General features: G+C 27.6%; 1 protein-coding gene across 1 annotated transcript; it reads right to left on the bottom strand.

The window, feature by feature from the left end:
• Positions 1-41: 41 nt before the first annotated feature.
• Positions 42-27921, bottom strand: LOC145836635 (endoribonuclease Dicer-like). The gene is made up of 35 exons (XM_082944421.1): positions 27830-27921; positions 27358-27499; positions 26836-26954; positions 22390-22527; positions 22088-22213; positions 21709-21870; positions 20481-20548; positions 19879-20000; positions 19134-19354; positions 17093-17250; positions 16369-16653; positions 15559-15679; positions 14744-14898; positions 14427-14571; positions 14151-14256; positions 13089-13177; positions 12723-12902; positions 11988-12086; positions 8391-8505; positions 7869-8079; positions 7525-7680; positions 6523-6729; positions 5029-5464; positions 4660-4842; positions 4436-4559; positions 3574-3786; positions 3338-3391; positions 3036-3182; positions 2798-2929; positions 2305-2480; positions 1907-2132; positions 1363-1541; positions 1063-1299; positions 630-823; positions 42-346 (listed from the first exon to the last, which is right to left on the bottom strand). Exons 1-35 carry the CDS (start codon positions 27875-27877, stop codon positions 193-195), a joined length of 5628 nt encoding a protein of 1875 aa, XP_082800547.1. The 5' UTR covers positions 27878-27921; the 3' UTR covers positions 42-192.
• Positions 27922-27993: the final 72 nt, after the last annotated feature.

Genomic DNA, 27993 nt, shown 5'->3' with positions numbered 1-27993 from the left:
TATAATTAATTGATAAAAAACATGAACCTAATTGAAGCAATAAAAAATGTAACACTAGTTTAGTGTTTTAGCAACAAGATCCAAATCAAACATGATCTACAAAAGTATACTAAAAACATATTATACTAGAACAGTAATCGTAAGCTGCTTTAACATACAAAAATATACTAATTTCGAAATTTCATGTGTATTTCACTTAGCAGCAAATCTGGCTAGATATCTTAATGCTCTTCTAGCAGCAGCAGCTTTGGCAATTTTGAAACCCCTGCCAACCCCTTTGAATGTTCCTTTGCCTATAATAGTACAGGTAACTCTAATTTTTCCATCGACACGCTTCTCACCCTTGCTGTGAAAAAAAAAACTTTTACTGTGATATTTTTTACACTTCATTTAACTGACTAACAATAAAACATTACTTTTAAAAACAGAAAAAAAAGTATTAAAAACTTTGAATTAGTTATTTTAATAAAAACTAAAAACTTATTGAATTATAAAACACATTTAAGATGAAAAATGTATTCAAGCTTTTGATGAATACTTTAAAAACGCGTAACAACCATTTGCTGAATAAAATATAATCTATCAATGTAAGTATACAACAGTATCAATAAAATTTAACAAAAAAAAACCTGAATCTAGCAGTTTCCGGTTCAAGCTCGAAAAGTTGTCTAACCGGACTCCTGGGCACATTTTTGCTGTATTTCTCGATCAAAGGCAGCCACATCTTGCTGTACACTCTCCACACAACTTTCATATCCATACCGGAGTCTACATAGATTGCACCTGCCACCGACTCGAATATGTCTCCGAGCTGTTTCGGCACCTAAAAATAATATACTATAAAATTAGTAAACAATTTCACACTTCATCGTTTAAAAATTTGGAAGATTATCAAATGAAACTTTATTTATGAAAAAGTTTAAAAAAGGTGCAATATACACCTTGCACATATTTTAGTTTTCTAAAATCTAAAAATAAGTTTTTGCGAACATACAATACTAAATTGTTCAACGTTTGATAGGACGATTATCAAATGAAAATTTGCTGAAAATTTTCAAATACCTCGATGTCTTCGCCATCGTCGTTCTCTTCAAAGTCCAAGTCGTCTTCCCTCATCTCGGTCAGCTGCGCGTTGTAAGAAGAAACTGTCTTCGGCTTCCTGCTGCTTTCCATCAGCGTGCTGGTTCTTCCGGTGGTGTAACTCCTGGCAAGTTCAGCATCCATGCCCTGTTCGTCGGCCATCGACTGCTGGTAGCTGACGAACTCGTCGATAATCCGCTGCAACTCCGCCGACACCGACTGTTGTGATTTTGTGATAGTTGATAAATTTATATACTTCTTACAGTGCGTAAAATAGTTTACTTGGAAATAGTGGTGATATCCGTTTCTGACAGCGAGCGATGCAAACAACGTGTTGTTCACTAAAGCGCTTCTCAGATCAGTGAGTTGGCCGGCCGTGTGATTGCCAGTCTTGTACAAGTAGCTAGTGACCAAGTAATCCAATAATGCGTCTCCCAAGAACTCCAAACGCTGGTAACATTCTGTTGGTATACAAAATGTTTAAATATATTTTGATTAAAACTTGATGTTAGAGGCAATCTTAAATTTTACTTTTAGCACCTAGTTATTATTACATTAAGCAAAAGTTTTCAAAAGGCCTCCATAAAATATGAAAAAAAAATCTTAAAAGTTATCTAATAAATTTTATATTTCAGTATTAATTAGTTTGATTTGATAACAAATAACCACTTTTGTTTTTATAAAATTTATTTTGTCAGTACTTTGTCTTTTCAAATAAAGCTACGAAATTTTCAAACAAAACTTTATACCTTATAAATTACCTTATGCTCTGTTACTTAATTACTATTTTTAATTCAAATAAAATATTTTTTCTTGTTTAACTGACCAATACCAGACTTGTGCGTATACGAAGCATGTGTGAATGCCTGTACGAGGTAAGACTTGTTTTTAAAACTGTAGCCAATGTGTTCTTCAAAGCCTTTCAGATAATCGAGGGTCGGCTGAATATCTTCAAGTTCGGCGTCCGTAAATTTACTCGGCTCCGGAGGGACGTTAAACCCGAACCTTTCTGCAGTTCTAAGGTGGCTATTTTCATAAATTTCTGGTAAAACCTGATAAAATTTACAAGTGGTAAAACTTCATGCAAACAATTTTGTTTTTCTAGAACATAAACTACTATTCCCAGGATCCTTTTTTACAAGACACTTTTAAATTACATAACTTTCTCACAAATACATTGAAAAATAACTTAGTTATTCATCATAATTTTTAAACTAAAATCACTTGAACATCGAGGTAGCACAGGAGAAGTTGGGCGTTTCTGCCGGAATCGAGGCAACCTTGCTGCATGTTCAAGTAGGCGCCCACCAGACTCTCAACCAGATCGGCAACCGACTTGTCGCTGATCGAGTGCTGGGTGTGCATCTCCACTTGCAATGGCTCGTTGTTTTCTTTGTTATCTTTAAAAATTTAATTTTTTATACAAGTTATACAAAAATAACCCTACGATTGTTTCTTTTATTAGCTTTTAGAATATATTAGTATGTAAACATTTCATAATTGCGGTTTAAAATTAAAACAAGCTCCGATTAACAACAAACAAACTTTATTTATAATTTAATTATTTTATGCAAAATTAGACTTTTTTATTAAACAAACATCAAATTTAATTTATCTAAATAAAAAGACAATAAGAGGTATATTAAAGAACATTTTAGATTAGTATTTAAAAAAAGCTACATACATTAATACATGTTTAATACAAGTTTTAACAAACTTTGATTAAATCCTTCCCAATTTCCAATATCAAGCTTATCAGTAGACACATGAGAATTTTGCAAGGTTCGTTTGAAGCTTTCGTCAAAAATATCACTCATGACTTTCGTTTCGAATTTCCGATTGATATTTTCTAAAAGACAATTTATAGCTTATTGAAAAGAGAAGCATAAAGCATAAAATTTAAAATTTCAAATACACCAAAACAAATATTTTAATCAAATAAAAGAAAAACTAACGTAAATCTTCTTTGGTTGCATCGCCGGATATTCCAAAGTTAGACAGCATACCGTCTATCATATCGATGTCTGAAGTTCTGAACTCCTGAGCAAGATCTTCGCTATCTGAACCTTCAGGATCGTTTCTGTTACCAAGCGACCGCCGCACTGAGATATTACAAATAGAAATACTTTAAGATATTAAACAAAAAAATTAAGTGAAGTATCTATGTAAAATAACAAATACAGATATTAAAAAGTAGATTTTAGTTCACTTATACAACATATTTAAAATATTTTAGATTTTTTTTATTTACTCTCACCTTTCTTTTTCTTTAAAACTTTTTTTGATCCTCCTTGCATGGTGTCCCAATGATCTGTCAGGCATTTTATAAACAATCTTAAATTTTTGTAAACTTTTCTTAGAAAATTGTATAAAAAATATTTAAAACAACTTTTTAAATGTTCTATTTAACCTTATTGACAATAAAACAAAAAATAGTATTCAACAAAAATCAGCTGTAAACAAAATACAAAAAACATATGATTGCAGACTAACTGATTTCATACTGATCGCTGCTGGAAGAGTCGTAATCCGACATGCCGTGTTCCTCGCTAGATGACAACTTTCCCACCATGTAGCAGCAGGGCAGCCAGTTCTCTAGGGGGTTGAAAGGGTGCGAGAAAGAGATTTGCGGCAACCCGGCAGCCAGCCCGATGTTGTACAGCTTCTTGTTTGAAACTTGAAGGCTGCGTAGGCGCGACAGTCTGCCTGTTTCAATGAAAAGTTTATCATATAACTAGTATTGAGTTAAATGGTTATATATGTACATGTGTTAACTTCTTTACTTAACAAATGACTATTTTTAATGAGATTCAGAACTTATCATATAGCAAGTATAGTTAAGAATAGCCGACTTGTGGTTATATACCTATATATGTAAATTTCTTCACAAAATGATAGATTTTTTTTAGGAAAATTTTATTAATAAATAATCTTATGAAACATCTTAAGCCGCCTGCTCGCACTTGAAAAATTCATTTAACAAAAATTTATTGCTAGCTTTGCTCAGATTGATACTACACGTTTTCATAGGTCTGTGCTTTAGTTTTGAATTATAACTTGTTGGAAAAGTTGACCTTGGTACTTACATGTATTAAATTATTTAAAGAAATTTGAAGTTTCTTACAACAAATCAAAAAATTTAAAACTAGAACTAAAAAGAAGTTAAACTATTAAAACTTAAAAATAACACATAAAACTAACTTTAAAAGTTTTAAAAGATGTAATAAATGTAAAAAATCTTATTTTTTTGACAGACACTGTCACTTAAAATATTAAGCATTAAAAAACACTATGTAATAACATATATGCTACTTTAAAAGATATTAGATGATTTTATACTTTAAATATATCTCACCTTCATGAGCGTTAGGATGCTCACAAAACAAGAAAGTACTGACAGCGTATTTGAGAAATGAGTCGCCAAGCATTTCCAATCTCTGATAATTATCATTATCAGTTGCCGAAGAGTGGGTTAACGACTGTAAAAAGTTAAGTTAGCATAGAAAAATAAACGAAACAACATTAACAAAATATAAATACTAAGCAATTTTTACAAATTTAAAAAACATAAAAAGCTACCGTGAGAATAGTGTAAGGGTCAGGTCCATATTTGTCGAAATTGTTGCTGACAATACCACAAGCTTTTTCTTCAAGTTCTTTATAGAGATTTTGAGGAAAAATAAACGGAAAACTATTGATTTGAGAACTTTCATTGCATACGTCACAATTTTCAGCCGATTTGATTTTATTTGTGAAAATTTCCTAAAAACAATAATACGAATACAATTTTCAATTAAATATTTTATTGAACAAGTGGCACTTTTACAAGCCTACTAAGCAATTAAAATAGAAATAAAACTGCTAAAGTAAATTAAAAATACATTAATTTCGTAAATATTTCAAATAGTACCTCAACAACTTATCATATATAATATATATAAAACAAACCATTGTTCCGTTTATTTTACAGTAATCTCCATTTTGATTAGCTACTTTGAAACTATTGGTAGAAGCGTATATATTTTCATCAAACTCGTTTGTCACATAGAACAAGTCGTGGTAGGAACCTTCGTTTTCGTTTTTTTTTTCAATCGCTACATCAGATTTATTTTTGTTGCTCAAATGACTATTTATACAATCGCTGCTATTCTTGTGATCATTTACAGTAGGAATTTTATCACATATTATTTCTTCTTCTTCTTCTAAATTATCATCTATATCATTTACTTGACACTTCTCAGATTTTTCTTCCATATGCTCGATATCCTCCCACTGAAACCTTATATCCGGCCATTTGAAGCAAAAAGGCAGCTGATTATTGCAAATTCCCGAGTTTTTGGTGACTTTTCTTCTAAACTCGTCACACAAAAACAGCTGCGTTAATCTGTAAAGTTTTTATAAGAGTGTTGCATTTTTATTATTTCATAAACCAAACATAGCAAAGTGATCTAAAGAGGGTCACGCGGCAATTGACTAGAAAAAAATAATTGGTGAATATAAAATCAAACCAAGTTTTATACATATTTGGATTGATATTGATATATTCTTGTTTTCAAAACTGGTTTAATTTCTTTTCTACTTTAAGTATTTCTGAAGTTATGTAAGCTTAAATCCAACCAGTTTTTTTCCCTTTTTTAGTTTAAAATCCACTCGAAAACCTTCATAACTTTCGCTATAAATTGGCTTGCAGAAAACTACAGAAAAATACCTGAAATACTTGTTTTTTAATTAATTTTACTAATTTTAATGATTATGGTGTGATGTATATCTAAAAATACGGTAAGTCGTTTAAAAACTCAAAACTTTCTGTAAACCTTTTGCCTATAAATAAAAATTTCTGAAACTTTTTTGTAGTTTAAATACTATATGTGCTGTAGTCTGAGAAAAAACGCAGTCTCTTCATAAGTTTTTGAATTATATAAGCATCAGTCTTTACTAAAATTGTCCTAAAAACATTCTTAAGCTATCGATAAAAATAGAAATTTTTCAAATCCAAAAAAATAATCAATTTTCGACTTTTCTAAAATTTCTTTAATTTTTTAAGTGGAACTATACTAAATGAGATAAGAAGGTGAAAATAATAAACACCATTATTTCATGTGTTTATTTTGTAGTTGTTGAAAGCTTTAATTTAGACGTGAAATTAAGAAAAAAATCGTGTAAGTTTTGAAGATAAAATTTATAACGATTGGCTGCATTCAAACTTACATAACTTCTTTTAAAACTTTTTATTTACTGCTTTAAGTATTTTAGAAATTATATAGGTTTGAATGCAGCCAATCGTTATAAATTATAATATAAACAGAAAAGGGGTTCTTTTAGAAACTTTTTTTTACTGCTTTAAGTATTTTAGAAGATACCCCTTTATGTTCAATTATGTATAAAACTTGGTTTAAACTTCTAGTCAACAATTGTTTTTATTCATTACAAACTCACTACTACCTGTGCGTAATAGTTGGAAGGCAAACTGCTTTCTTCCACAACGAAGCCGGAACCGGATGCACGTTGCAGAGCTCGGGAACGAGAATCTGATGGTTTTCCGGCCTCTCGAATCTGCTCTTCTTCTTTTCCAGAACTTGAAGCTTGGTGTTGGCGTGTGCCGAAGAAGAATGTTTGCTGATCGCGTATCTCGGGTACAAAAAGTTCAACCTGTATATTATTACTTTTTGTTTGAATATATTTTCAAACTGGTTAACGTTTGATGAGTTTGAAAACTATCACATAATTCAAGTTTAAACTTAAGTTAATTATATTAGTATTATTTTGAAATTGATTAATACGAAAGAAAAACTTTATGTAAAGCTTTAAAAGCTAATATGCACTATAATTAGATAACAACTAAACTAGAAGTCAGCAGCCATTTAAAATTCATCAAAAAAAAATTGTCCAATATGACGATAAAAGACTTCCGTGGGCCGTAGTTATTTAAAACTATTAGTATAATCATTTTTTAATGCTATTTTTATCCAAAAGTGTGATAAAAGAATCAATAATAAACCATTAGTAAATGTTAAATACTAAGTTTTAAGGCCTAAATATAAGGATTTACTTTAAAACTTAATTTTTTATTGTCTTAAAAATGTTTTTTGCTGAAAAGTACCTCGCGCATCGCAGATTTATGGTTTGCGGGCCCCATTTAAACTAATCTCTAAACTAAAAAGGCAATTTAAAATAAAATAAAACCAAAATAACAGATACTTGATTTTGCAACCTTATAGGAAAAACTGGCCGATAGAATAGTATTGATAACTTTGTCTGTTATATGATCTAATTTAAAAAAAATGTTTTAAGGTAATAACGACGTCAAGTTTAAACTATTTGTGTACTAAAAGATTTAAGTTTTTCATAATATTTTATCAATATTGATAAATTAAAAAAAAGTCTTTAGTAATCAAACTTATTTTGTAATAAAAAATAAAAATAAATAAAAAACAATAGTCAAACCTAACTGAGCTGTGGTCAACGTCTATCAGTGGCTGTTCCTTGTCGGACACTTTCATATTGTACTTCTTGCTGTAATACTCCTCGAATGTTGAGTACATGGTTGATGGGAAAGGAGACAATGGTGACATACTTTCCTTTATTTCCGCCACGTAAAACCTTTTTTTACTTTCGTGCAACACAAAATATTTAAAACAAACGTTAAAGAAATCGATTAAAATATATAGGTGTTGTAGAAATAATAAACAAATATAAAATAAGCCAAAAATTATGAGATTTGGTTACTATTAGAATTAAACTTTAAACAAACATTTAAGCGTGATGAGAAATATTAAAAAAATTGAAACCTGCTGGCCATGAGGTCGTCTTGACGGTACATCGGAGTGACAACCGCGTCCTCGAAGTTTCTCCTGTCAAAAACGAACTTTCTCTTCAGCTGCTTCTTCTGGCAGTCGTACTTGTACTGGAAATCCTTGCGCAATTTCTCCCCGTGCATGCGCTGGCACTCACACTTCACCATGAATTGCCAGTCGAAATCCAGGGGTTCGTCAGGTGCTTCTGATATAAAAAGCCAACAAAAATGTATATATTTAAATTTTGAATAAAATTTATATTTATTAGCAAGCTAGTCTTGTCTTATATTTTCATGATAACAAGTATTTAAAGCTAAGTTAATAATCAGTATGATATTGTAAACTAAATCTACTGCTTGAATTCAAAAATATAAATTAATTTTTTTTTTGCTTAATATGAAACTATTTTAACTTAAAAATACTTGGAACGAAGTAAAACAGCATAAAATATAACTAAAAAATATTCGCACATAGATAATTTTCGAATTCAAAAATATGATAATCATACAAACAAACTTTTATTTAGAGCAACAAATTGTAGCTGAATTGGAGATAGTTTCGGATTGAAAGTTAGAGAGCATCTTTCCAAATTTAAAACTTCGCTTAAAAGATATTTGTTAAAATGTTTTATCTGTAAAAAAATAGTAAAACTAAGTATAATAACAAAAACTTTACAAAAGTTTACTTATAAGTTTATAAAAACTACGAAATTAGCAAACATATCGGTTATTAAGGTATAAAAAGTTATATTCTGTGTATAAGACTAAACTTTAAAAAAGGTAAAAGTCTCAAAAAATCTATGTATAAAAAGAGGGTTGCCACACATTCAAAGCTAGTTTGAAATTTAAAAAAAGGATGGGTGTTACTTTTGCACGAAGGGACACTTGTGCACGGCAACTCTTTTGCACGAGGGTCACTTTAGCACGAGGGTCACTTTAGCACAAAGGGACACTTTAGCACGAGGGGTCATTTTTGCACGGCGTCACTTATTGCACGACGTTACATTTGCATTGCGAAATTTTTGCAAAGCGTCACTTTTGCACGCTACAAATTTTTATTTTAATAAATAAAATTTAAATAAAATAAATACAATTAATTTTCATCAATTTAAATAAAATTCGCTTTCAAACGCAAATTATTTTGAATAATACAGTGTGCAGGGTTCGTGCGCGAATTTTTTTTTATTTAGCCTGACTGAGACCAATTTAGCCTGACATTTTTTCAAAGTAAGTAAAATCCCCTTTAAAAATCATTTTAGGTATTGGGGGGTCTTGATTAGTACTATTATAGTCTCCGACTTCAACCAGCTTTATCTTGAAAATATTTTGAGCTTTAAAAATCTGCAAAAAGCAACTCATAGCATAGTAACTTAATAAAATAAGACTAAATTGTGAAAAAGGTGATTGACCCCCTCCCCCCTATGCCCTTAACATAACAAATTCAGTAATAAGTTTTGAAATAAGTGTTATATCTAATCTATTCCTAGTGAAAAAATTTAATATGTATTACTAAACACAATTGTTCAATTCCCGGGAATGACATTAAACTATTCTGGTGTATGACTCGATAACCGAAAGGTTTTTTATACACTAGGTCCTCAGACCTAACCTTTTGAGCTTTTTTTTGTCATTCAATAAACAATAACAATTTAATTAATCACTAAGTAAAAACATTATAACCAGAAGATTTATATTAAAACGATGTGCATTGTCGTGTACTATATAAAATTCAAACAAACAGCTAAGTTGTTGAACTAAACTGTAATGTTTAAACTGTATTTGTTTAATGAATTTTCATAACTATGACATATATAATCTACTCAAACAAAATAATAAAGATTCTTAAAAAAATTTTAGAGATTCAATAAACGGTTTTAAGCATTTATTTTTACAAATACTAACTGATTTTGTCTTTTATAACTAAATTTCTATTTAGAAATAAATTCACATCTCAATTTGATCTTAAAAAGATTTATCAATTTTTTTTAATCAAAAATTTTCAAGCATTTGAACGGAGAAAAACTGATATTCTTAAATTTTTAAATAAAAAACTGATTTAGCCTGACTTAGCCTGATTTAGCCTGACGCGCACGAACCCTGAGTGTGATAGTTTTTTAATGAAATTTTAATGTAAAGTTTTTTTAGAAGTTTTACCTAGAACAATATATTAACGTAATTCAACTAACTCACTTTAATCATATTTATAATCTTAATTTAAATAAACTAGATAAGTACAGTTTTTTTAATCAAAACAATTTTGAATACTTTAAATATAGATAAACTGAATTTTTATAACATTTAAACAGAAATATAAACTTAATCCAATAAGGCTTTAAAACAAGAACATTGAGTCTGATTTTTGATTCTCTTGATGTTTAAATTAGCATTCAATAGTTATTTAAAAAAATATTTTAAAGTTGTTTTAATTTTAAACACATGTTAAATAAATAAAAAAAGTTTAGGTAATTTATAAAGTGTAAAGGTATTTCAGATTTTACTTAATTTTTATTTTTTAGTTTTATGGAAATTTTTATATTGCGTGAGAATAAAAAGAGAAATAAAAAGAGCGCACTTTTCATGAGTTAAACTTGGATCATTTCATTACTATAATGTTGCATGATTATGAAATAAGCCAATGAGAGAGAAACATTTAGAAGTTTGAACTTATGTTCATCCAAAGTATCAAGATATACTCACACCAGCATTGCATGATCATAAAATAAGCCTATGACAGAGTAACATTTGTAAGTTTGAACTTATGTTCATCCAAAGTATCAAGAGATATGCTGAAATAGTTCTTATATGTCTTACCTTGATAGACTAACAAAACTTAATATTAAATCATTAGAATACAGAAAATTGAATTTGACCTCAATACTTTTTTTAAACTAGTTAAAGCTGAAACTACAATTAATCAGGGTTGCCACTCATTTTTACAAAATTTTTCCCAGGTTTTCCAAATTTCATTTATGTTTTTTAAAGTACACATTTTCGGGTCTATTTTTAGTTTAGAGTTACGTTTAAGGTAAGAAACTGTGTTAAAAAGTATAAAACATAAAAACATACTGATAAGCTACTTTAGATATGTTTTTTAATAAAAAAAATTTTTGATGACAACAAATTTTTTTAATTTTTATTATAGATTTTTTGAGTCAAATCAAAATTTTACTACTGAACATGTGAAAATTTTTTAAATTCCAGATTTTTTCAGTTTTTTTTAGTGATTTTTGTTCAAAATTCCAGGTTTTTTCCTCTAATTTGTCAAATTCCAGGTTTCCAGGTAAAGTCGCAACCCTGAATTAATATACAAAAATTTTTTGAACAACATAGAACTAATTAATTACTGAGAGAAAACAGCAAAAACTTGCATGCTAACATCATTTTAATGAGGCTTGGCATAATTAATTTTTTTATCAGTCAGTTGAAGTATGAAACAAACTTAAAACGAATTAGTTTCTTGTAAACAACTTAAACTAGCACTATTAGTATTTTTTATCTTAGTTTTTAAATAAGTTTAATTTTTTGTCACTGGTATGATTCTTTTTAAATAACTTTTTTTTTATCTTTTAATTATTTTGGTTTCTAACATTAATTTTTACTGTTTAAAATTTATGATTTAAAGGATTTAAATCTTTGATATTATGTTTGATATGTGTCTGTTATAAAATTTTAATTTTCAGTTTTTTTTCATGTTACAGATTTGGTACTAGCTAAAAAACATTTAATCAGCCTGCATGCAAAATTGATGTTTCGTGCAAAAAAGTCATCGTGACAAAATGTCGCTGTACAAAATGCTGCCAATGTCGCCGTGCAAAAGTGACGCCGTGCCTAGTTGTCCTCTCGTGCAAAAAAGTCGCCATGCAAAAGTGTCCCCTAGTACAAAAGTGACCCTGCGTGCAAAAGTGTCCCCTCGTGCAAAAGTGTCCTTGTGCAAAAGTGACCCAATCCCAAATTAAATACACTAAAATATACGTATAACTTAAAACATAATTAAGCTTGATTTGGAAAAAAAGTTTATAATAAACCAAGGCTATTTTATAGTGACTCTGGTTTGATTTTTTGTTTGAAACCCTGAAAAAAAGTACTTTTTTACTTCAATAAAATTCAAACATACCAGGCTAAGATGTTGTTCGGAAACCTTGATAAAACTTTTAACTAGTATTAGGCTTGCTACTTCTTCACCACTGCGAGTGTAATACGGAAACTTTTGTACCTACAAACATGTTTTACAGCTAATTAAGATTTTTTTTCATAATTTATTTTAATGATTCTGTAACAATTTTTTTTTTGATAATTATAACCAGTCAATTTTTATTGCTGATACGTTTTTCATAATTACTTTGCTTAAACTAATTAAAGTCGTAGGTAACATAAATGTTCATTTGAAAACACTTTTTGTAACAGGGTGGCCACTTTTTTTGAGAAATTTCTTCCAGGACTTTGAAGTACACGGTTTTGGGATTATTTTTAGTCAAAAATTAAGTTTAAGATAAAAAATTGTGTTAAATAGTATAACAACTTTGAAGATAATGTAAGAGTATTTTAAATGTGTTCTTTAATTAAGAAATTTTTTGATGATGACAATTTTTTTTATCTATATAGCATACTTTTTTTGTCAAATCGAAACTTTACTATTTAAGATGTAAAAATTGTTTATAGTTCCAGGTTTAATAGTGATTTTTGTTCAAAACTCCAGGTTTAGTGGCCACCTTGTTGTAATAAAACTTAGAAAAAAGTATCAATTTTTTTTTATAAGGTCATAAATATGTTTTAAACACATAAATTTGAGTTTTAATTGATTTATATTATTTCAATCTTAGAACAAGTTTAAAACATTTATTCTACAAACTTTTGGCAGTATTTTAGAAGTCAGAAAACCAAAACAGAGAGTTGTGTTTTCAGGTCTGGAAATCCTGCGGCTTCTTACGTTTAGTTTGCTGGGTATGGGATTCTTCAGCACCATACGAATCTCGTACAAAAAGCAGAATTTTTCGGGACACGGAAGACATTTACTCACGATCCGAGGTAGCTGTTTTAGAAAAAGTTTCAAATTATATCATTATCAATAGAATCAGAAAAATATTCTATTAAAAAAAAAAGTATGCAGTCTCATGTAACTAAATGTTTTAACAATTATAAAAAAAAGTATTTTTTCTGATCTGAGTAGCTTTTTTACCAGTTTATTACTTGTTGATTAACAATTAACAATAATAACTTTTCGATCATAAGTATCTTTGTTTTTTTCACTCCCATGAATGTATTCACCTCTCATCAATTCATCCTTTTCTCGATTTTTGTAGAAATCTAAAAATTACAAAATTATTTTATTCGTTCATCACGAAGTTTTTGATAACAAAAAAAATATTTATAATTCAATATTAATATAAATATAAAAAGTGTTTGTGCTGCACATCTAAAATCTAAAATTTGGTGTATTTTGAAATAAGGTTATGATTTCTGGTTTTAATTATACAAAATAGCGCTTTATAAAAACTATGTATTTCTTTAAAAATAGATATATAAAACTGAAACTTTAATTGTGTCAAAGTATTAAGATTGCATAATATTTGTAACAGCACAGGTTTTATTATTAAAACTGTAATATGTGGTTTTTTTTTCACAGCTGCATTAGAAACTTAGTTGTTTATTTAACAATATATTTATACTTGAAATTATTCAAGATTGCCACTCAGTTTTTCAAAATGTTTTCCAGCTTTTTCAAGTTTCTTCCAGGATTTTAAAGTACACATTTTCGGGTCTATTTTTTGTTTAGATTTAAGTTTAAGGTAAGAAACTATGTTAAAAAGTATAAAAACATTGAAAACATACTGTTAACCTACTTTAGATATGTTTATTAATAAAAAAAAATTTTGATGACTACCAATTTTTTAAATTTTTATTATATATTTTTTGAGTCAAATCAAAATTTTACTACTGAACATGTGAAAATTGTTAAAATTCCAGGTTTTTTTCAGTTTTTTTTAGTGAATTTTGTTCAAAATTCCAAGTTTTTTTGCCTAAATTGTCAAATTCCAGGTTTTTCCAGGATTCCAGGTAAAGTGGCAACCCTGATTATTTAATAACTTAATCCTTTTAACAATATATAAAGGACCCTTTAGTCAAACAACTAAAAATAGTTCAGTACCTTTTATACTTGTTGATAAATAATATACTGACTTAGTCATTTTGGTTTAAAAATTATTGTAAGAAATCTTTAATTTTTCCTATTCAAAGTATATTCATTTTTATGTATGAGTTATCTAAGAGCAAAAGTTACTTTTGTTTCTGCCATAATTGTCAAGAGCTTGTATTTCACACAACTTTTGGCATGCTAACACTGCGGCAGTCTCTTGCGACCTCAAAATGGTGTTTGATACTGGCCCCTGATAAAATTTATTGCTAAATAAGTTTTTAGTAAATTTATAATTAAAACTCTGTCATTTGTAAACTTACAAATTCTATGTGTAAACAAAATAAAACAAAAACTATGGTAAACTATTTAAATCATTTACTTTTAATTTAGGTATTTTTTATTAAATATTGATAAACATACTTGAATCGGATATCTAATTTGAGAATGTGTAGGTAACTGCAAATTACAGGAGTATTTGACATTTCCGTTATTTTCTATAATTGTAATTATTTCATTTTTTGGTCCAATGTGTGTTAAGGTATCGTTAGGTAGTTTTGCACAGTACCTGAAGAACAGTACACACTCTTAAAACTTTAAAATAACAATATAAACTTTTGTTAAGTTATTACTAGTTTTTAATTTTTAAGTAAACACAATTTACTAATAACTACATATTAGAAGGAATTTAAAGGTTATATTAATGTGATAATTTTATAACTAATACATTTCAAAACAACCTGTTAATAGTCTTTATGGCGTTTTTGCAATTAATTTCCATAGTTTTTGATTTAAACTTGTAGGTGTCAAGGTGGAGTTTATCAGCATCTACTTTCCCACTCTCAATTTCATTCTTAACTTTCTCAGACAAATCCGAATCAGTTTTAAGTAAAACCTTAAAAATTTTGATAATTGAACTTAAGAAAGAAATGTTTAAAGTTTTCATAATGATGTTAAAAAATTAAAATACTTAAAGAAAGTAGGAAACCTATTTATAGTAGATTTAATTATTAAATAAAAATATACAGAGCTAACTTTGTTAAACATTTTTTTTTTTGATGATAAACGCTAATATTGGAATTAAATTTAGCCTTTTAGCTAATATTAGTAACCGATTCATACAAAACTGCACATCTTTCCTAATGATAGCAGTTTTAAATATTGAAATCTTGGAACGGACATTAATTTTTTTTGAATCAAAAACAAACTTTTATGTTTAGATGAAAATTTTTTTCTGTCAAACTAAATTTATATCATTAAGGCATCAGTTTTGGTCAGGGCTTCACAAACTCATTTTTATAAACATCCCCTTGGTAGAAATTCACAAATAAGAGTCTTAAGTGTTAAAAAATTTCCCCCCTACTATTTAATTACCAATATAATTTTTCGCCGCCTTAGTAGTAAACACCCCTGATAGCCAATATTACCCCTTTAGTCCACTTTGGGAAACCAAGGTTTAGATGAAAACATTTCCAACGTCTATTATATTTTTTACATTATAATTAATTATATATCATTATAACTTGAATGGAATGTACATAAAATAGAAACAAACTTTTTCAATTGCTTTATAGTTCATTAATCTGCTGTTAACAGACTCCAAATTTATTTTGTTAGTTATCACAATAAAAACTGATATTTCAGTGTGTAATTTACTTTTTGCGTCAATGTATGATCTGAAAAAAAATGTTTTATTATCAATTAAAAATAAATTTTAATATCATATGAAATTTAATTTAACATATAAAATTGTATTTGATTAAAACATAATATAAAATTTGGATTGATATAAAAACAGTCACTTCAATCATATCAACTGTATAAAACATTTGCTACTATCAATTTAGTAATAAAAGTTATTTGTATTAGAAAATATTACCTATTTATTAATAACTTTAACTCAAGCAGGTTGAAAACATTTTCTAATAATATTGTCTTTTGAAACTATGAAGCAAACAACAAACACCTACATATAAAAAATTTAACAGTATTAACATTTTTAAAGTAAAAAACGCATTTTTAGAATTTTCTAAACAGATAATAAAAGTAATAACAGGTATAACTTACTATAGTGAGTGATTCAACTTAAGAAAAAATCAAAACTTATTTTAGTTAGCCACCAAACAAAATGCGTTTATTGTGAGCTTTTAAGATTTTTTCTCAGATGATAAAGGGAAAAAGTGATATGTTTATACAATCAAATGAAATGTTTAATTGTTGAAAAACACAAATAGAATTTTTGTTACAAAAAGTAATATCGTATTTAAACTTTTACTCATAAACTGATAAATATATAAAACTTATACTCATTTACATTTTAAACAATATTTATAAACAAAAAAACTATGACTCAACAAAAACGCACTTGTAAGTGAGCGGGGCGTCGAAGCTGACCACGAGGTTGCACCTGATCCTGAAGTGGCAGTCGGTCAAATCGTCGCCCGTGATTAGCATGTTGGCCGACCTGCACCTGAACTTGTGCAACACCTCCTCCCGCTTGCACTTCTCCATCGCCGTCACCTCACTGCCATCCTCACCTCGGCTGCCCAGGTGCCAGCCCCTGACGTGCCTCAACCCTCTCACGTCCTTGCCGCCCTGCGAAGTCGCCTGCAGTTCCACGATGAGGTGCTGCAGCATCATCGCTACGTAGCTGCACATTTAAAATATTGTGTTGTTTGCAGTATGTTCCTTCGCTTGTTGTCTAGCCTTGTTTTAATTTAGCTACAGGATATGTACCAATAAGTATTATAAGTATTAAGTTTTGAAAAATTATATTAGTATATTTTCATAAGATAAAAAACTAATGCGTTTCAATTATTTAAAAAATTGTTATTTTATAAAAATCGCACAAGTTTCTAATCAGAGCACAATTTAAAACTATTATCTAACAAGCATCTTGATTTTAAGTATTATACTAAAAAAACTTGGTGTTAATTTTACTCTAAAAACTTGTAAACCCTTACAAGCGTACTTATTATTATAATAAAATCTAAAATAAAATCGTTATGATAGACAAAGGTAAAACTATAGATTAAGTAAAAACTGTTATACAAAAATGTTTATAGTTACATTAAAAATAAGCAACTAACTGGTCATGTACAAAAACAATTGAGCAAAAATGATTTGCGTAGTCTTGCACTTGGTTGTCTTCTGAACTAATTTCTTTGTTTGGATTAGTTTTAAAATCATCCATAGACCTAATTTGTATAGCTATGTAGAAATAACCAAAATAAACGTAAAAAGGTATCTAGCGTGTTGGTATTTCGTTATGTAAAAAAAAAAAGTTAAAGATTCATAAATAACAAAAAGAGACATACTAAATGAGTTATATGATTGTTTGAAGAAAAAAAAAACTATACTAATTGAGCAAAATATATTACAATTTTCGAATCATTAGAACTAAGTAAAAATTTTTAATTAAAATTGTTTAAAACATGGTTGTCACTACAAATCAAACAAAAAAATCTGTAATAAGTATTAAATATTCTTTCTGTAATTTTTACTCAAGTTCTTTTTTTCTTGCTCATAATAATGAGCTCCAGAATATCTAGTGTAAGTTTTTATTTATGTCCTTATTCCCCCCCCCCCCTTGCCTTACGGCCTACTAAATTTATAAGATGACCCACTTTGGGAAACCTTGGTCTAAAACTTAAGAGACAGGGTTGTCACTCGTTTTTTCAAAATTTTTTCCAGGTTTTCCAAACTTCTTCCAGGTTTTTAAAAAGTACACATTTTTGGGTCTATTTTTAGTTTAAAGTTAAGTTTTAGTTAAGAAACTGTGTTAAACAGTATAAAAACATTAAAAAATTCTGTAAAGCTACTTTAAATATGTTTTAAGATAAAAAAATTTTGATGATGACAAAAAATTTTTATTTATATGATAGAACTTTTTAGTCAAATCGAAATTTTACTACTGAACATATGAAAATTCTTAAAATTCTAGGTTTTTATAGTGACTTTTGTTAAAAATTCCAGGTTTTTTTGCCTAAACTGTCAAATTCCAGATTTTTCCAGGATTCCAGGTAAAGTGGCAACCCTGTAGAAAAAAAACTTTAAATTTAGTCTGCAATTTATTTAAATAATGAGGGAGGCAATATTAATTTTTTTTTTTGTTTTATTACGAACTAACCTTTAAAAAAATCATCTCAAATAAAAATTACAAATATTAAATTATAATAGTGTGTGCTTACTTTAAAATTATTAAAAATTTAATATTATAATTGATATCATGGATAATAATAATATCATGGATTTTGATTCAAATAAAAATACTATGACAGAGTTATTTAACTTAAGCGTAAAAACTTTAAAAAATTAAATAAATACTACAGCATTGAATCGAAAACTTGTATTTTTTATTGAAATTGTTTTTTTTATAAATAAAATTATATATAAGTAAAAATCACTATGTATAAAACTTGTATTAACGTTTAATAAATTCATGCAATTTCTGTAAGAACATATAAACACATTTTAACTTCAAAATATTTTCATTTTTATTTGAATACAATTATCAGAACATTTTAGCAACCAAGTACACATAAAAAAAACTTTGGTTAAACATACTGTTGACTTAATAGTTTGTATTCAAAAATATCAAATTAAAAGTTTATTTCAAACAATTTTCACAAACTCGAAAAAGTACTTTCATTAAAGAGAAAACACAAAGAAATATATTCAGCTATTGATAACTTAAAATAAGTCCATTTTCTATTAAATGTTTTAAATGAACTTAATAAGTAGTACTCGGAGCTCTTAGTTTTAATATTAAATCAACTAGCCTGGCATTTTTAGGAGAAGGCCGGTATTCCCTAAAAATTTCCAACAATCTATGAACTTTTTGTGAAATAAACTGTAAAAAAAAGTAAGTTATCTTTTGAAAAAATATGAAAATGCTAAAAATAGATATAACAACTATAAAGAAGAGGTAATTCTTTTAGTCAATCAGTTTTAGAACTTCCTTTGTTGCTATTGTTAAAATTATCAAATAAGTTTTTTTTAGTTCTATACTATAAGTATTGCAACTATATCAACAGTAAAACTACAAAATAATACTTTTTTACTTAACATTGTCCCAAGCAACGATATTTTCTAACTAAATTGACTAATAAACTTTAGATTTAAACAAACTTCATCAGGTGGTGAATCAATGCCCCTGAACTTCCTGTAGCACAATCTGTGAATATGCCTAAGCACAGTTGATACTCTAATTAGGTGCATCCCCTCCCAATGATCGACACCAAGGCTGAAGGCGTTGCTTTTCAGCTCATTTGTAGCGACTAGTTTGCGATTCTTAGTCAAAATGGTCGATTGAATTTTCGTTGCCAGGAGAATTGAGAGTTTGTACACCGCTGTTATATCGAGTAAAAATGTTTTTATTGTTTTCTTATTGTTATAAGCTTTGAAAGTAAAAGAAGCGAAAACTTTTCTGTAAGAAAACTGAAGAATGAACTTCAAAGGTTTTTTTATCTAACCTATTGTTATATTGAAAACGTACGCTCAAATATATGTTAACTTTTTAAATCTAACTGTGTTTACGTTTTTTTAGAAATTTGAAGTATTGAATTGAAATTACAGATTTTTAGTGGAGTCTATTGGTTTTTTTTTATAATATTTATCTACCATTAAAAATGTAAAACCTCATTATGTGATTCTTAGAACATAAAAAATATTTTTAAATACTTTTATCTACATAAAATTCTACTCAAGTTACTAAAATGATGGAAATATGTTTTACTATTTTGAAAACACATACACTATTTAATTGAAAAATAAATAAACAATTATAATATTTTTTTCATGATAACATTGCAGCTAATTAAAAATTTAAGTAGCAAATTAGTAAACAATAGCTACTGGTTGAGAATCGACTAACACCAAGGTCCAAGAACTTCAAGTACTTTAAGAAGCGCTTTTATATATTTAAGAGGTTTTGAATGAATTTCAATTTGGTCATTAACATCTATACAACTTCTTTGAGCTTCTCCCTTCATTCTTCTGTTGGTTTTATTAAAGGTAATTTTCAAAAAAAAGCTTTGGAATACATGTTTAAAACTACTTTAAAGCTTAAAACTTAATTTTGATAGGTCAGAGTACTGTTTTTTTTTTTGCATGTTTCACATAAAACAACTAAAACTACAAGTATTTTTTACTTAAGTTTCATATAACTATTTGTTTTAACTAAAAATGTTGCTTAATCTACTGTAAAGTAAAGTTTGCACTTTTATTATTACTTTAGTTTTGCTAAACTTAAAGTTCTTCTAAAATTAATTAATATTTCTAAAACTGTTTAATAAAATGTTTTTAAATTAAAAAAAAAAATTGAATCAAAAACGATTAAAAAAATTTAAAATCAATCAACGGTATGTGCATCTTAATAAATTTATTGATTAAGTAACGAAAACGTTATTGTTTTCTTAATATAATAACAAATTATAATGTAAAGCTAATTCATAACAATAAAAAGAAACAACTAACATTTCGTTTTTAGTTGGTACATTTACTACTTCGTAGTCTTTTATTTCGCTGAAGTCAGAAGACATGATCTATAAATAATATAACCAGTTCAAAACAAAAGTTTGCTGCTAAAAACTTCGAATAAAAGTACAAGAGAACTTTTACCTACTTTACATAGAGAGTTGAATTTTAAAGTAATCAAAAACATATATACAAACTATACAAAATTAAGGGCATAAGGGGGGGTAAACACCCTTTTTTGGTTGTTGATCTTATTTTATATAGTTTATACCAAGCTACAAAATGCTTTTTACAGATTTTAAAAATTCAAAATATTTTTTTAGATATAGCCGGTCAAAGTCGGAGGCAACAATAGGATCCTTATGGGAGGCGCAAACTAAAACGGCAAAAATAGACTATTTCTCTAAAAATCTATCTTCTCCTACGTTTTTTGAGATTACTACCTCAAATTTTCAGGACATGTTCCTTGATATATTTAGAAAATTCTGTCGGAAAGAATTTTAAAAAAATTAAAAAATAAAAATTTTATATAAAAAATAAACAAAAAAAACTGTTTTTTTTTAAGTTTTTTTGTTATAAAATTCTTATTTTTTTATTTTTTTTATTCTGTTCCGACAGATTTTTTTAAATATTGCAAGGAATATTTTCTAAAAATTTGAGGTAGTTATCTCAAAAAACGTAGGAGGAGATAGATTTTTAGTGATTTCTAGTTATTTGCCGTTTTAGTTTGCGCCTCCTATAAGGATCCTATTGTTGCCTCCGACTTTGACCGGCTATATCTCAAAAATTATTTTAAATTTTTAAAATCTGTAAAATGCATCTTGTAGCTTAGTAAAAATTATATAAAATAAGATCAAAAACCAAAAAAGGGTGTTTACCCCCCCTATGCCCTTAATCTATCTATTTTTCTTTTACATTTCAAAATAATAAAGGATTTTACTAAAAAATCATATACAACTAACTATATAATATAACTTGTACATAACACAATACAAAAAAAAAATATTTAGATTGAAAATACTAAAATATAATGTTTTTAATACGTGTTTAAATAACAGTTGTTAAATATTTAAAAAACTATAATATCCTATTAGTAGGTTTACTTCTTAGCTTTTGTTTAAATAGTTAAGGAGACGTACTTCTATTAAAATTTAAAATATATATAGTACATATCTATGAACGTAGCAAATAGTTGTCATATAAAAACTGTATAAAGAAATCAACTAACTTGACATTCAGTCAAATGCTTATAAGTGCTGTCAAGAATTTTTTTAATTTTAGTGTACAACGAATTTTTCTGCATTTCAGCACTTGAACTGACCAGAATTGATTCTTTTGGCGTTGATATGCAATTAACACTGCTAGCTATCAAATCGGTTCGAGTCAAAACCTACGAAAATCATCTTATTTTAATCAATAGAATCTTGTTAAACATCAAATTAAAACAATTCTATACTTATCTCAATAATAGTTTATTAACAAAACCAAAATAAATAAAAAAGTTCATGTTAGAAAATTTAGTTAATGTCAAAATTTAAATGCTGCAGAACGTAAATGAAAGCCTTTGTAATAGAAGAACAAAAATGAGATAAGTAATAATAAGACACTTTGCATTTGAACTTTGATTCCATCATTCCAATTAGTGCATTCACCTCATCTAAATTTGCTTCTTCATGAAGTAAACAGGAAGTTAATCCATGAATTTGCTTTTCTGAACTTGAGTTATTTAGTAGCTGAAATAATAATAAAATTAAGATTAGGTTTTAAATCACATTTTAGAAGAATGTAAAGTCTAAATAAGTAAAAGCCATAAAATATGTATGTTCTTTACATACCATTTTAAAATAACTTAGTAATATATTGATTAATCTATCAGAAGATTAATAAATACCAACAGTATCCTTCTTACCTCTAAAATCTTATTGTAGTTGTGATGAGGATTTTTAACTTTATGACAATCCATGAACACAGCAATTTTAATTTTCCTAACTAGGACTGGATCAGCATTGAAAATCTTAAGAGCATTCCCAGATGTACTTACAATTACCTAAAAAATCAAAAATTTCTTTAAACATAGTTGAAAGATATAAAATAAACATAAATGTTTAATTTACTAAAGCTCAATAAATACTATTTGCATTTCAAGCACTATGTTTCAAATTCTGACATTTGAAACTACAAAAACTTAACAAGCAATTCAAATTCCAACATCTTAGATTATAACTTTTTAATGTAAAAAAATTCTGATAACAAAATTTAAAATTTCAACTATTCAAATTACAACAAATAAAACATCTCTATGGCTTTTATAACAGTATTATAACTTTAATAGGTTTTTCTAGTTCTTTGACATTAAGAATATACAAACTTTTAGATTTCAAACTTGTTTTTCTTAATGAAATTTTAAATATGTTCTCTGTGTTTAAACTTAGCAACATTTAAAAATTTCCAACTTTTTAATTTTATAGTAGGAAAATGTGATTTTAAACGACAAAAAAAAATGTCTTTAATCTTCAGCTGGTTCAATTTAAAATGAAAAACACTTTGGTAAACAGAGATGCAAAAAGTTATACAAAAAACAATATGACGTTTTTTTGTATAACTTTTGCACCTCTGTTAACCAAAGTGTTTTTTATTATAAATTTAACCAGCTGAAGATTAAAGACAATGTTTTTTGGTCTTTATGAAAAATATGTTCTGGAACTTTTAAAATTGCATTTTTCTAATAAATTATTTAAAAACCCTTCCATTTCGCTCTGTAGAAAGTGATTAAGTTTAAATAATAACCTTATTTTCTATATATATATATATATATATATAGGTTTATTTAAAGATGCAAAACTCGAAGAACTCAAGTTTCGTGATTACTCACTCATCAGCTTCAAAACAAGTTTAAAATAAAGCACAAAACAAAATCACTAATGAAGGTAAAAAAATTTTTGCATAAATAGATTATGACGTAATTTTGAAACTATCAAAAATCGTGCAAAACGGCTTGTGCAAAAACTAATCTACCAACAGACAATAAACTAGCGAAAATTCATATAACTTCAGTGAGTAACTACATATTAGGACAGATAATTGGAAGAGATAAAGATAAAATTAAGATGCAAATTGAAATTTAGGTTATTTTAAGATGAAATTAAAACTTGTTAAACTTTAAAAGCGACTTTTTTATATGTCTACAAGACGATACAAACTCGTTTCTTTTGTTCAAACATCTTTTGTCTTTCAGTGCATATACAACGGCTGATGCTTCTTTGAGACACAGCCTACATATCGGGCTATTGCCGTCGGCTATAGGCTGTGCTCTTTTTATAACTTCCCAGAATATTTCGTAGTCAATGCCGCTGCGCTTTAAGCCACAAACATGCTTCGAAAGTTCAGTGTCATTTTCATATATGCCGCCTTTAAAAGATTTTTTATGATTGGCATACCTGAATCTAAACTGAGTCGAGCACAAGCCGACATAGAACCTCGTCTCAACGCCAGAGTTAACTGTGGCCTTGTAGACGATGTTCTCTGAACGGCAATTACCCCCTTTCAAATTATATTTACAGCTACCAGCGCAGCCGCATTGACTTTGAATTCCTGAGTTTTGATTTAAATTATCCCCTAAAAATATTATAAAACAAATTCCTAACATAATAAATCAACGCCTAAATAAACGATCAAGCAAAGAAGAAAATTTTTTAAAGACTAAAGATGAATATGAAAAAATAATGAAAAAATGCGGATACGACAACAAACTTAAATTCGAAAAACCTGAGCAACAACCTAATAATCAAAAACACAAAAGAAAAAGAAATGTAATCTGGTATAACCCTCCTTTTAGCAATTCTGTAAAAACTAATATTGGAAGAAAATTTATAAATCTAGTCAAGAAACACTTCAATAAACAAAATCCGCTAACTAAAATCTTCAACAAACATAATATGCGAATAAGTTATTCGTGTACGGCAAATTTAGAGAATATCATTAAGGCACACAACCAAAAAATTTTAAATCAAAACTCAGGAATTCAAAGTCAATGCGGCTGCGCTGGTAGCTGTAAATATAATTTGAAAGGGGGTAATTGCCGTTCAGAGAACATCGTCTACAAGGCCACAGTTAACTCTGGCGTTGAGACGAGGTTCTATGTCGGCTTGTGCTCGACTCAGTTTAGATTCAGGTATGCCAATCATAAAAAATCTTTTAAAGGCGGCATATATGAAAATGACACTGAACTTTCGAAGCATGTTTGTGGCTTAAAGCGCAGCGGCATTGACTACGAAATATTCTGGGAAGTTATAAAAAGAGCACAGCCTATAGCCGACGGCAATAGCCCGATATGTAGGCTGTGTCTCAAAGAAGCATCAGCCGTTGTATATGCACTGAAAGACAAAAGATGTTTGAACAAAAGAAGCGAGTTTGTATCGTCTTGTAGACATATAAAAAAGTCGCTTTTAAAGTTTAACAAGTTTTAATTTCATCTTAAAATAACCTAAATTTCAATTTGCATCTTAATTTTATCTTTATCTCTTTCAATTATCTGTCCTAATATGTAGTTACTCACTGAAGTTATATGAATTTTCGCTAGTTTATTGTCTGTTGGTAGATTAGTTTTTGCACAAGCCGTTTTGCACGATTTTTGATAGTTTCAAAATTACGTCATAATCTATTTATGCAAAAAATTTTTTACCTTCATTAGTGATTTTGTTTTGTGCTTTATTTTAAACTTGTTTTGAAGCTGATGAGTGAGTAATCACGAAACTTGAGTTCTTCGAGTTTTGCATCTTTAAATAAACCTTTTTATTAACAAAGCCCTCAAGGTGGGCTCAGTGTGAAAAATTTAATTTATTAAGTTAAATAACTTAATTCTATATATATATATATATATAGAATTAAGTTAATTAACTTGATAAATCAAATCTTTCACACGGAGGCCACCTTAAGGGATTTTTTAATAAAAAGATTTATTTCAAGATGTAAAACTTGAAGGACTCGAGTTTCGTGCTTATGCACTCATCAACTTCAAAACAAGTAATACTAATAAATAAAGCACAAAACAAAACACACAGATGAAAGTTAAAAAATTTAGCATAAATAGATTATGACGTAGTTTTGAAACTATCAAAAATCATGCAAAACGACTTGTGCATAAATATATATAAGTTTGGATTTATTAAGAAAATTTTATTTTTTCTTAACAGTTTTATAAGGTTAAAATTCAATTCATTAAAAGTTGCTGTAATTTAAGAGTTAAGAGATGATGACTTTATTTAGTTTTGAAAAGTTTAAATATTACTCTCTAACTTTTATTGTGATATATGAATTTTTATACTCATATACATATGATTTTAAGTAGTATTTATCTCTACACTCTTTATCGCTTGAATCTTAGTAAGTCAATAAATAAGTTATATGGACTAGAAAAACATTAAATACTGACTAAAACTTTAATCTTCCTTTATATTTTTATTTATTAAAAATATATAGACAAAATAATAAAACTATGCTAATTTATTTATCAAGGATAAATGTTTTGTTGCAGTAACTCACTCAAATTTATACTAAACTAAAGTGACAATGTTTAAAATATTTTCGTATTTGATAAGAAATTGGTTGACAGCTTAAGAGTTAAGAAAAAATATAGTTAGTAAAGTTTCATAAATTTCTGGAAACTATTAAACATTTCTTCTCAATTTGATTGTATCTGAAACTTTTCACTAAACTGACTACTTCTCAAAAATTAATTGAGTGTATAGTGTAGAGCTTTTAATTTTTTTTTTCAATGTTGGACCACCTATAGCTTTAATAAAATCAAGTTCAAAGTTATAAACAAATTAGAAATTCATAATATGCAAAAAAAAAAATTAAATGGCATTAAGTTGATACACACTGATTAAAATTTTATTATTAATAAATAAACTAATTTATCTATATGAAATTATAAAGTGTTCTATATCACCAAAAAAATGATAAGGTAATTTAAAACACTGATTAAAATTAAAATGTTTATACGATGACCATATATGTTTTAAGTTTTCAGATTTCGATTTGTCAAAATTTTAACTATTAAAAATAGACTTTCAAAATCGAGTTAATGGAATTTGAATTTTATGTTTATTAAGTCACTAGTAACATGATAACAGTTAAACAACTTTAATATTGAAAAAACAAACACTTGAAAATTTTGGTCTAACAACCCAGTTTATGACAGGTCCTTTCAGTTATTGAGTTGCACACCACATGCTTTGGATTGATAATTATTTCATAAAAAAAAACTGTTAACTTTTTTGCTAATTTACTAATTTTCACTGAAATACATCATTGATAACACAAACTTTTAGATAAGACATCTAATTTAACATACATTAGCTGAATGTAATTCTTCATGAGACTTGTTGGTATTTGATGATCCTTTGTGAATTTTTTGTACTTTGATATTTAAATTATAACTCAATTTTCTACTGTGATTGTCAACTTCTTCTTCTGTAATATCAAATTAATAACTTATATAATCAAAATGAACCATATAAACTATGGACAAATAACTTTATTTCATACATTTATCAGTAATAAGTATCTTTAAGCTTATAAGTTACTGGCAATTTTACAAACACTGACAACTTAAATTTAAGTTTGTCTTTACTTTATTTATAAAAAGCAAACATGGCTGCAATAAGATTATAGATATTTGAATATCCCAAAGCTTAATTACTTAAATGTTTCACTGAGGTATGAATTCATAAAAGCAATCTAGCAGCAAAATTATTACAACTGAACTAATAAAGTGAATTTATATTGTGTGCTTAACACTGTAGATGTTATTACAAGTAAAATTTGAATGCATAACTTTTGTGATGAAAAATAGTAAATTACAACTTTTTCTTACCAGTATCAGCAAGTATGATTGCAACTTTTTTTTTTTGAATAGCTAATTCTCCCACAAGTTTGTGGACAACAAAGTTTGTTAGCTCAAGACTATTAAAACAAATGACAGAACTTTGTTTTAAAGAGTACTCCAACACACCAACCTAGTTAAAATAATATATACACTTATGTAATGATAGATAAAAGTGTATGAATTTTAAAACATTCTAGTTGGTGTGAAAAAAATTAATATTTGCATATTAACAAATAGATAGTATGAATTTAGCTATAGTTTACAACTTTTTAATGAAATAACATTTTAAATGTTTTATATAGATTATAAAAACAACCCTTTTACTAGAAAGTTGTTCTAAAAAATTCAAAAAAAATATTTTAAACTAATGAAAACGAACAACTAGCATTGGCTTTTTATTTGAAACAGTTCATTTGTGTAATAAAAAATTAAGCACTAATAAACTTAAATAATATCTTACCTCAAACGGGCGTTCAATAAGCATATTTGTACCAAAATGAATTGGCATACTGGCTTATTTGTCAGTAGAAATATGTATAAAACAATTTAAAAATCTGTTAAAATAATAATTGAGACTATAGTCTTTTTTTTAACTGTATCATGTTGTTTATTGAAAAGTGCTGA

The sequence above is a fragment of the Thalia democratica genome, chromosome 5 (assembly GCF_965202585.1).
Source record: "Thalia democratica chromosome 5, ktThaDemo2.hap1.1, whole genome shotgun sequence".
Classification (NCBI taxonomy): Eukaryota; Metazoa; Chordata; class Thaliacea; order Salpida; family Salpidae; genus Thalia; species Thalia democratica.
The sequence above is the reverse complement of the archived record's forward strand: the minus strand, read 5'-3'. Positions and strand labels throughout refer to the sequence as shown.

Excerpts from the sequence above, each read along its gene's own strand:
- LOC145836635 (XM_082944421.1), bottom strand. The coding sequence starts at position 27,877 with ATGCCAATTCATTTTGGTACAAATATGCTTATTGAACGCCCGTTTGAG. Across the intron at positions 21,871-22,087 it reads AATCAAAGTTCAAATGCAAA|GTTTTGACTCGAACCGATTT; the intron begins GTGTCTTATTAT and ends TGATTTTCGTAG. Across the intron at positions 15,680-16,368 it reads GACGCCCCGCTCACTTACAA|ATCATACATTGACGCAAAAA; the intron begins GTGCGTTTTTGT and ends ATTTTTTTTCAG.